A 10761-nucleotide genomic window follows, 5' to 3' on the forward strand; every position below is an offset into this window, starting at 1 on the left:
CTTAGTTTCTATGAATAATTTGTGTAGTCACATTAAAAGTATTAGACTTATGAAGTTTTAAAAAGGGAATTTGAGTCTGAACAATGGGTTTTCCCTCATATGACTTCAAGAACAATATTAAGAAAACATCCACTCCACTGATAATCAAGTCTAGTTTTAAACCAAGTCCGTTTGATTCATTTAACTAAGCAGCAGGAATCATTTTCCTGATAAAGTGGTTATACACACTTTTAGTTTCGTTTTCACTGTGAATTTTAAGCATTTGCATAAGATTAAATTGTTATTGTCTTACTGTTACAAAACTTGACATTCAGCGTCAACTGTTCGATTGCGATTCGCGAATGAATCGTTTGTTTTGAACTGGACCTTTTAAACGATTCAGTCGCAGCATTCGTGAATCACTCGCAGGTAGTAAAACTTCATTTGGAAGCAAGTAAACCAACATTTCACACTTTTTTTGTTTGAGCAAGCATTAAAATAATTTAGTCAACATATTAATTGGGAGTAAATACAACTGAAAACAGCAGAAAGTTGAATATTAATAATTTGGAAGCAAGTAAACCAACATTTCACACTTTTTTTTGTTTGAGCAAGCATTAAAATAATTTAGTCAACATATTAATTGGGAGTAAATACAACTGAAAACAGCAGAAAGTTGAATATTAATCATTTGGAAGCAAGTAAACCAACATTTCACACTTTTTTTTGTTTGAGCAAGCAGAAAAATAATGTAGTCAACACAATTGGGAGTAAATACAACTGAAAACAGCAGAAAGTTGAATATTAATAAGATCAAAACGTACATGCAAGAGTAGCTACACCATGTCAGGGATAAAAAAAAAGAGAATTTACAGAATAAAAAAACATGTACACGAGTTTTCTTGGAAAAACTACAATAAAGTTCATTAGTTAACACAAACTAATAATGAACTGCACTAATAATGCATTTATCTTTATTAAAGTATTATGTTGAAATCAACATTATTAAAATGGTGTTTACATTAGTTAAAGCTACACTGTGTGATATTTCCCCTCATCTAGCGGTGAAAAGGTATATGACCATCCAGTGAATTTTAGTTTCTGTTCCTCTCAATTCCGATTTCGTTTTAACTCCTACGATGGCCGATTTAGTCCAAAATCAACATGGCTTCGTCCACATTCGACACGGTGCCATCGAGTGTTAAAACGCGAAAGGCGAAGCTTGAATTTACGAGTATGTCCCTCTTTGGCTAATGTACTTTCAAGATGGAGGGGCAACATGGCGACCCGCATTCGAACCCCTCACCCGTATGTATTTTCAATGGCATATTATAAACTTACGAGAATACTTTACTACTTGAAAGAAGTAAATATACATTAATGAGCACATATATTTTCGAAAGAACTAAGTGTTTTTAGCTAAGAATAAACAGAAAAAGTTACACAGTGTAGCTTTAATGCACTGTGAAGCTGTATTTTTTATTAACTAATGTTAACAAAGATGAACAAATACAATAACAAATGAATTGTTAGTTATATTGTAACCTTATTGTAAAGTGTTCCCGCTTTTTTCTTTCTGATATCGTTTATAAAATATACTAGCAAAAAAAATCCACGGATCAGCGAATCATTTTCTGAGCCGATTCGCAAACGAATCATTCGAACGAACCGACTCGTTGGTTCGAACAGCTCGGAGGCTCGTCGAGGGTGTTTGTTGATCTTCTTTCTCTCGGGCTGTGAGTGGGGGATGTGCGCTGAGAGAAGGCGGATCTCCGAGGCACCAATCCACGGCGTTCCTCTGCTGGTTTAAAGAGCCCTTTGTGTCAATCACGCGTTTTTTTCGCTCCCTGTCCCCCTTCATCGCCATATTGGGCGCAGAAAAGCCTCGCCTTGTTATTTCTCTTCCCCTCTTTTACTACGACGCGCAGTTGACAGGAGTGGCCATCGCGAACGCCGCTTTTGTTTTGATGATCGTCGCTTGTCCGTGTATTTCGCTCATGCGGCGCACCCGGGGCGAGCTCAGCCTTCACGCCCGTCGTTTTGGATCGCGTTAACGCAGGAGGGGACGCTTTATAACAGCTGTTGGCTCGACTCGAGATGTCTAACGTTCGCTTGTCTAACGGCAGCCCGACGCTGGAGCGCATGGAGGCGCGACTGCCCGACCAGCCCAAGCCGTCGGCGTGTCGGAACCTGTTCGGCCCGGTGGACCATGAAGAGTTAAAGAAGGATTTCCAGCGGCAACTGAAGGCGATGGAGGACGCGTCGGCGGACGCGTGGAACTTCGACTTCTCCACGCACACGCCGCGCGCCGACGGCAGATTCCAGTGGGAAGCGCTGGACATTTGCTCGGTGCCCGGTTTCTACAGCAGATCTGAGCGCGGCGGGAAGGGCTCCGAGCTCCATGTGTGCTCCTCTGGGAATAATAACGACAATAATGTGGATGTTAACGGGAATCACGACTGTCGGGTAACGGAGCAGAGCGCGGAGACGCCCGAAACACCCCGCGAGGCGAGGAAAAGACCCTCATGTCTCGGTATGTCCATCTGAAGTAGCGCATTAGTCCAGCAGTGTGTGTATAATCGCGATAAAACATCTATGCATTGCTCTATATATCATATTTTTTAATTTTGCATAATGATAAATCGATCTCGAGCCTTCACGCAATTGCATTTAAACTTGTTTTAGAAGCTCAATGTTTGATGCATGCAATAAATGTAGATGTAAATGTTCTTTTTTTTTTAAATAGGCAATATCTATCTATCTATCTATCTATCTATCTATCTATCTATCTATCTATCTATCTATCTATCTATCTATCTATCTATCAATGCCCAATTTTTGATAGATATAATAAATGTAGATGTAAATGTGTGCATTTTTTTTAAATCGGCAAGATAAATTAGTCCTATCTATCTATCTATCTATCTATCTATCTATCTATCTATCTATCTATCTATCTATCTATCTATCTATCTATCTATCTATCTATCTATCTATCTATCTATCTATCTATCAATGCCCAATTTTTGATAGATATAATAAATGTAGATGTAAATGTGTGCATTTTTTTTAAATCGGCAAGATAAATTAGTCCTATCTATCTATCTATCTATCTATCTATCTATCTATCTATCTATCTATCTATCTATCTATCTATCTATCTATCTATCTATCTATCTATCTATCTATAAACCTTCATGCAATTGCATTTTAGCTTGTGTTTGAGAATCCCAATGTTTGATAGATATAATAAATGTAGACGTGAATGTTTGCGTTTCTTTTAAATTTCCGACACATTAGGATATGCATTAAAGTTTTACAATCATGCGCAAATAAAAGGAGTTGCAATGCTGTTGCATTTGGTGGGAAATGCTCTGAATTCAGATTGGTGGATGCACGACACGCTTAACTTTTTCGATTTACAGTTGTTGTTTTTTATTATTTGGTGTTTTGTTGCCAATGCGAGATGACAAATGCATGTTTTGACTCCTCAGACTCGTCGTGTCAAAGCAAACGCTCTCACATCTGTGTGGATGAAGTGACCCGAACACCCAGAAAACCCAAAAAACCCAGAAAACACCCCAGCCCGACGACACCCACATAAACACCAATGAGGTAAGCACGACTCCCCTTTTTCCCTTATTAATGCAGAAGAGCCGTTTCAGACATGCATATAATGGGTTATAGTCTGATGTGCAACATTAGTGTTTTATGGAAGTGCATGAAAGGGTTAATGTGGTGCATTTACTACGAGAGCTCAAGTTTCCTTCAGAGTGAAAAACATTTTACACGTCAGCAGTGTGTGTTCACTCATGAGGGGTGTTTACACCTTACTCCTTTATTATATGCATGTGTTTATAACCGTGCATAACTCTTGAGAATTGCATGTCAATGGAAATGTGTGAGCTACAGTGCAGGCTTCACGTCTGACACACCTGGCGACCGACTGAGTCCAGGAATCTGATGTAACCGTAGGACGTCGTTACCTCAGTTCGTCATGTGAGGAAACGTCCTGCCAAATCAATAAGTCTCCGGGGCTGCAAATAACAGTCGGTCGCGGCACATTTGTAAAGTCATAACATTAGCAATGAAGAGTGTTTTGCTTTGGTGGGACTCTCAAACGTCTCATGATCTCATTTTCCAGAGTTTTTTTTTCTTTTTCTTTTTTCCACACCAAGTTTCATTCAGTTTTCTGCTGGTTATACTCAAATACGTGCTGTGGTTATCTGTGCGTCAGTCAGTCAACACCGCTTTATTAACGCTCGCAGTATCGCCAAAGCACCTAAAAGTATTTATAGTACAGAAATGCAGCGCAGAAAATTAATTGGGTGAAAAACGACCCAAAAAAGAAGACTAATCATACTACACTCCTAAAAATAAAGCTCCTAAAAGGGGGTTTACACAGTGATGCCATTGAAAAGCCAACTTGGGTTCTAAAAAGAACCGTCATGTGAACATTCTGAAAAATAATTTGAATATTCTAAAGAACTGTCATGTAAACGTTCTAAAAAAGAATTTGAATATTCTAAAGAACCGTCACGTGAACGTTCTAAAAAAGAATTCGAATGATCTAAAGATCCGTCAAGTGAACATTCGAAAAAAGAATTCGAATGATCTAAAGAACCGCCACGTTGAACGTTCTAAAAAAGAATTTGAATAATCTAAAGAACCGTCACGTAAATGTTCTAAAAAAGAATTTGGATAATCTAAAGAACCGTCACGTAAATGTTCTAAAAAAGAATTTGGATAATCTAAAGAACCGTCACGTGAACATTCTAAAAAAGAATTCGGATAATCTAAAGAACTGTCACGTGAACATTCTAAAAAAGAATTTGGATAATCTAAAGAACCGTCACGTGAACATTCTAAAAAAGAATTCGAATGATCTAAAGAACCGCCACGTTGAACGTTCTAAAAAAAATTGAATGATCTAAAGAACCGCCACGTGAACGTTCTAAAAAAGAATTTGAATAATCTAAAGAACCGTCACGTGAACATTCTAAAAAAGAATTCGGATAATCTAAAGAACCGTCACGTGAACATTCTAAAAAAGAATTTGAATAATCTAAAGAACCGTCACGTGAACATTCTAAAAAAGAATTCGGATAATCTAAAGAACCGTCACGTGAACATTCTAAAAAAGAATTTGGATAATCTAAAGAACCGTCACGTGAACATTCTAAAAAAGAATTCGGATAATCTAAAGAACCGTCACGTGAACATTCGAAAAAAGAATTCGAATGATCTAAAGAACCGCCACGTTGAACGTTCTAAAAAAAATTGAATGATCTAAAGAACCGCCACGTTGAACGTTCTAAAAAAAATTGAATGATCTAAAGAACCGCCACGTGAACGTTCTAAAAAAGAATTTGAATAATCTAAAGAACCGTCACGTAAATGTTCTAAAAAAGAATTTGGTTAATCTAAAGAACCGTCACGTGAACATTCTAAAAAAGAATTCGGATAATCTAAAGAACCGTCACGTAAATGTTCTAAAAAAGAATTTGAATAATCTAAAGAACCGTCACGTAAACGTTCTAAAAAAGAATTTGAATAATCTTAAGAACCGTCACGTAAACGTTCTAAAAAAGAATTTGAATAATCTAAAGAACCGTCATGTAAACGTTCTAAAAAAGAATTTGAATAATCTTAAGAACCGTCACGTAAACGTTCTAAAAAAGAATGTTTGTTTCATTTTGTGGAAGTGAAATGCTCCATGGAATGTTAACTGTTCTACACGGAACCATCAACGCCTTTATTTTAATTAGAAGTGGAATGTTTAATCTCTTATTGAAAATGCATGGAATGTTCAATAAAGATCTTTTAATTCAAGGATGTATGAAGATGTTTCCGACCGATAATGTGTGTAAACTAACTCTCTCTTGTTTCCTGACAGGGCTGAAGATGTCGGTGACCTCAGTGCTTGGTGAACGCAAGATTTTTTTTGGGGGGGGGGAAATAAAACATATCAACTCTAAAGAGTGTTCAAGCACTGAAACAGAAACACTAAAGTTCTGGCACTCGAGAAAAAAAAAAAAGCAACTGCGTGTGAAAGCAGTGTATGTAGCAGTGTGCAATTAGGTTGAACTTCCTTTTTTGCTCATTTTTTTTCTTTCTCTTACTACCTGTGTATATAAATATATATTTGTTCCTTTTCATATGTAGCACATAATTAGTATTATGTTGGAAAATATATATTTTTTTGGAGGTGTGAGTTTGGTTTGACTTGAAGAGCCACCATTGCCGTGTGTAGATTATTTTTCCGAAATGCTGTTCATTATTTTGTTTATTTCACGTTTTGAAGACGGTGTGCCTGTTTTCATATTGGTGGTGTAAAAAAGATATTTTTCAGATGAGGTACACGAAATACCAGTTCTTTTGAAGGGATCCGTTTGGATCCGAACATCTCAGCCTGTTTTTTTTTTGTTTTAAAAGTTCAAACTCTGAGGTCAAACCTTTGTAGCATCGACCAGTATTACTATCAGGCACTTCCAGTGGAGGAGAAACGTCTCACCCTCTTAAATTATTTCTTTGTAAGATGTTTTCTTGATCATCTGTAATTTGAGTGAAATTTTCTACTGATATTTTTTTGACTTTGACTCGATCACCCTTGCCTTGTTTTTTTTTTTCACTGCAGAAGTCCAGCAAACCGAATGCGTCTAAAACACTCGATTCTGTGGTGAAACCTGATGCATAACTGTATTTATAGAGAAAGTAAATATTAATATTTGAGCGATTTACACTGCCTGTGTATTTGTGTACATAACTTTGTAAAAACACTGAGAAAATTAAAACTAACTTATTTATATCAAGCTTTTTTTTGGAAATTTAAAAGGTTTTTGGTCAAGGTTTGAGTCATTATTTTTGTAAATGCTTATTTTTTTGGTAGCTTCTTCCTTTTTTTTGTAATATTATTTTAACAAATTGTAAGAGGTTGCAAACTGAGCCTGATTAAACTATTTGATAAGTGCTTTTTTTTGTTATGTGTGGTTATACAATGTGCTGCAATCAATTAAAAGATCATTAAATTATTTCAACCCACATCTGTCTTCTTTGAACGTTATATAATATATTATCGATTCAAACCATCAAATATGCAACCTGTGTGGTGAATAAAAAAAAACACATGTAATTTCTTCACTGTAAAAAGTGAAAAACCTCATGCATAATTGAAAAAATTAAGTAATGTGGAATTGTCAAGTTCACGCAACTTAATTTTTTCAAATACACATAATTTTAAGGCAACAGGTTTCCTCGCTTTTAAATTAAGTCAATTAAGTTCAGGCAAAAAAAACACAAAAACAAAGTAAATTCTATATTAGTACTCAATTTAAGCTTGTGCAAATATCAACGTTATAAAATTAAGTAAAACCCACTCCGCTATTCTGATGCTTGCATTTCCATCATGAATAATGAATGCATTTTCACTGTTTTCCAGCTGTATTTACACGGTTTTATCATTGCTTTATAAAAAGTGATCAGTTGACAACTTAAAAAAGTGAGGAAACCCATTAAACTTCATGCATAATTGAAAAAATTAAGTAATGTGGAATTGTCAAGTTCACGCAACTTAATTTTTTCAAATACACATCATTTTAAGGCAACAGGTTTCCTCGCTTTTAAATTAAGTCAACTAAGTTCAGGGAAAAAAAACACAAAAACAATGTAAATTCTATTAGTACTCAATTTAATAAGCTTGATGAAATTAGTGTAAATATCAACTTTATAAAATTAAGTAAAACCCACTCCGCTATTCTGATACTTGCATTTCCATCATGAATAATTCATGCGTTTTCCAGCTGTATGTACACCGTTTTATCATTGCTTTTTAAAAAGTGATCAGTTGACAACTTAAAAAAGTGAGGAAACCCATTAAACTTCATGCATAATTGAAAAAATTAAGTAATGTGAACTTGACAATACAGTTTACTGTATTATTTACTTAGCTATCCTAATACACTTTAAAAGCATGGTTTGATTCAGTGTTATTGTTTGAGTAAAATATACTAGGTAGAAATTACTTAACAAACTTTAACTGGTGTAGTTAATTATACTTAATTTAGTTGAGTAGATTTGACTTAATTGCATATGTGAAAATGTCTTTAAAAATATGCATGCATGCAAAAATAATGAAATTGTACTAGTGAATGCAAACCGAAAACAAATGCATTTTTTTGAGCTGTAAAAACTGCACAATGTGAATTGCCTTAATGCAAAAGAAAAACAGTAAAACAAATAGTATTTTTAGCCATTCCAGTGACCAAAACAATCCTTTAGTTATGCAAGACGCTGGTAAAATAAAAATGATTTCACATCCTTGCACAATGCGTGACCTTTCTTGACCGGGTTTGGCAAGCAGCCGCTCGTGTCATTTACGCGTCTGAATGAAGCACACATGCCAACGGTTAGTCACAGCGCTGACTCAAACACACACTGACAGTGGGAGTGGTGAGCGGCACAGGTGCTATTCACAGCAAGTTTGGCTTATACTTCATTAACTCGAATGTCTCGGTTTCAAAATCGCCTAATCACAAGTATGCTGTTCCAGACCAAACAATGAGATGCATTTCCGTCAAATGTAAATGCCACATTTTATTTGCATGACAGAAACGTTGTTGGCACGTCACCCTTCACTCAACTCTCTCATCCATGACATTCTTCTGAAACCCGCCAAAAGGGGCGAGAAGAAGCTGGCGTGATATTTTACTGGCTGGTTTGAGTGTGCCAACCATAGCACAACGTGTGTTTATTCATGTGGCATCAGTTGATCTGCCTGAGAGCGTCTGAGATCAGGGACGAGCCACAAACACAGGCGTTTTGGACAGACTGAGAGAATTTCGTGGAGTTTCCAATCCAATTGCGGATGTTATGATTTGACCTTTATGAAATGCAATTAGAAACTGACAGTTTCAGAGCTCAGTGCCCAGTCTGGTCGAATCGAGGCAAAACAGTGAGCCTGTCCCATAAGAAACTTCATAGAGTGCAGATTAGAGCTTCTCCTGTTGATTTTTTTTACCAAGTATTGTAAGAGTCTTCATGACACCGAAATCTGCAATCAAAAGACTAGCATCTCAACATTTCCCATTGAATGCTTTCAGAAATGCTATTAATTCTCGCTATTCACAGTTTCTTGGGAGGCAACGTTTCTCTGGAAATACAAAGGTTTAACGAGGAAACACAAAGTTTCTTGGGGGAATACAAATTCATTCGATTATTACATAAAGTCAAAATGGACAAAAATTCAAAATTACGACAGTAGATACTATTACATAAAAGTGAATTAATTCAATTATTACCAAAAGTCAAAATGGACAAAAATTCAAAATTACGACAGTGGATACTATTACATAAAAGTGGAAATTATTCAATTATTACACAAAGTCAAAATGGACAGAAATTCAACATTACGACAGTGGATATTATCACATAAAAGTGGAAATTATTCAATTATTACATGAAGTCAAAATGGACAAAAAGGCTTAAATTACGACAGTGGATACTATTACATAAAAGTGGAATTCACTCAATTATTACATAAAGTCAAAATGGACTAAAATTCTAAATTACGACAGTGGATACTATTACATAAAAGTGGAAATTATTAAATTATCACAAAGTCAAAATAGACAAAAATTCAAAATTAGGACAGTGGATACTATTACATAAAAGTGGAAATTATTAAATTATCACATAAAGCCAAAATGGACAAAAAATTCTAAATTACAACAGTGGATACTATTACATAAAAGTGGAATTCATTCAATTATTACATAAAGTCAAAATAGAAAAGTCAAAATTACGTCAGTGGATACTATTACATAAAAGTGGAAATTATTAAATTATCACATAAAGCCAAAATGGACAAAAAATTCTAAATTACAACAGTGGATACTATTACATAAAAGTGGAAATTATTCAATTATCACAAAAAGTCAAAATAGAAAAAAAAGTCAAATTTACGACAGTGGATACTATTACATAAAAGTGGAAATTATTCAATTATCACAAAAAGTCAAAATAGAAAAAAATTCAAAATGACGACAGTGGATACTATTACATAAAAGTGGAAATTATTCAATTATCACAAAAAGTCAAAATAGAAAAATATTCACAATAACGACAGTGGATACTATTACATAAAAGTGGAATTCATTAAATTATTACATTAAGTCAAAATAGAAAAAAAGACGAAATTATGACAGTGGATACTATTACATAAAAGTGGAAATTATTCAATCATCACATAAAGTCAAAATGGACAAAAATTCTAAATTACGACAGTGGATACTATTACATAAAAGTGGAAATTATTCAATTATCAAAAAGTAAAATTGACAAAAATTCAAAATTAGGACAGTGGATACTATTACATAAAAGTGGAAATTATTCAATTATCACAAAGTCAAAATGGACAAAAATTCTAAATTACGACAGTGGATACTATTACATAAAAGTGGAAATTATTCAATTATCACATAAAGTCAAAATGGACAAAATTCAAAATTACGACAGTGGATACTATTTCATAAAAGTGGAATTAATAAAAATAATTACATTAAGTCAAAATAGAAAAAAAGTCCAAATTACGACAGTGGATACTATTACATAAAAGTGGAATTCATTCAATTATTACAAAAAGTCAAAATAGAAAAGTCAAAATTACGACAGTGGATACTATTACATAAAAGTGGAAATTATTAAATTATCACATAAAGCCAAAATGGACAAAAAAATCTAAATTACAACAGTGGATACTATTACATAAAAGTGGAAATTATTCAA

General features: G+C 34.5%; 1 protein-coding gene across 1 annotated transcript; it reads left to right on the plus strand.

Annotated features, from left to right (window-relative positions):
- The first annotated feature begins 1662 nt into the window (after positions 1–1662).
- Positions 1663–7019, plus strand: cdkn1bb (cyclin dependent kinase inhibitor 1Bb). The gene is made up of 3 exons (XM_079809911.1): positions 1663–2512; positions 3474–3594; positions 5876–7019. The coding sequence occupies exons 1-2, from the start codon at positions 2077–2079 to the stop codon at positions 3581–3583; spliced, it is 546 nt and encodes a 181-aa protein (XP_079666037.1). The 5' UTR covers positions 1663–2076; the 3' UTR covers positions 3584–3594; positions 5876–7019.
- Positions 7020–10761: the final 3742 nt, after the last annotated feature.

Source organism: Gobio gobio (assembly GCF_949357685.1).
Source record: "Gobio gobio genome assembly, chromosome: 25".
Taxonomy (NCBI): domain Eukaryota; kingdom Metazoa; phylum Chordata; class Actinopteri; order Cypriniformes; family Gobionidae; genus Gobio; species Gobio gobio.

Excerpts from the sequence above, each read along its gene's own strand:
- cdkn1bb (XM_079809911.1), top strand. The coding sequence starts at position 2,077 with ATGTCTAACGTTCGCTTGTCTAACGGCAGCCCGACGCTGGAGCGCATG. Across the intron at positions 2,513-3,473 it reads GAAAAGACCCTCATGTCTCG|ACTCGTCGTGTCAAAGCAAA; the intron begins GTATGTCCATCT and ends TTGACTCCTCAG.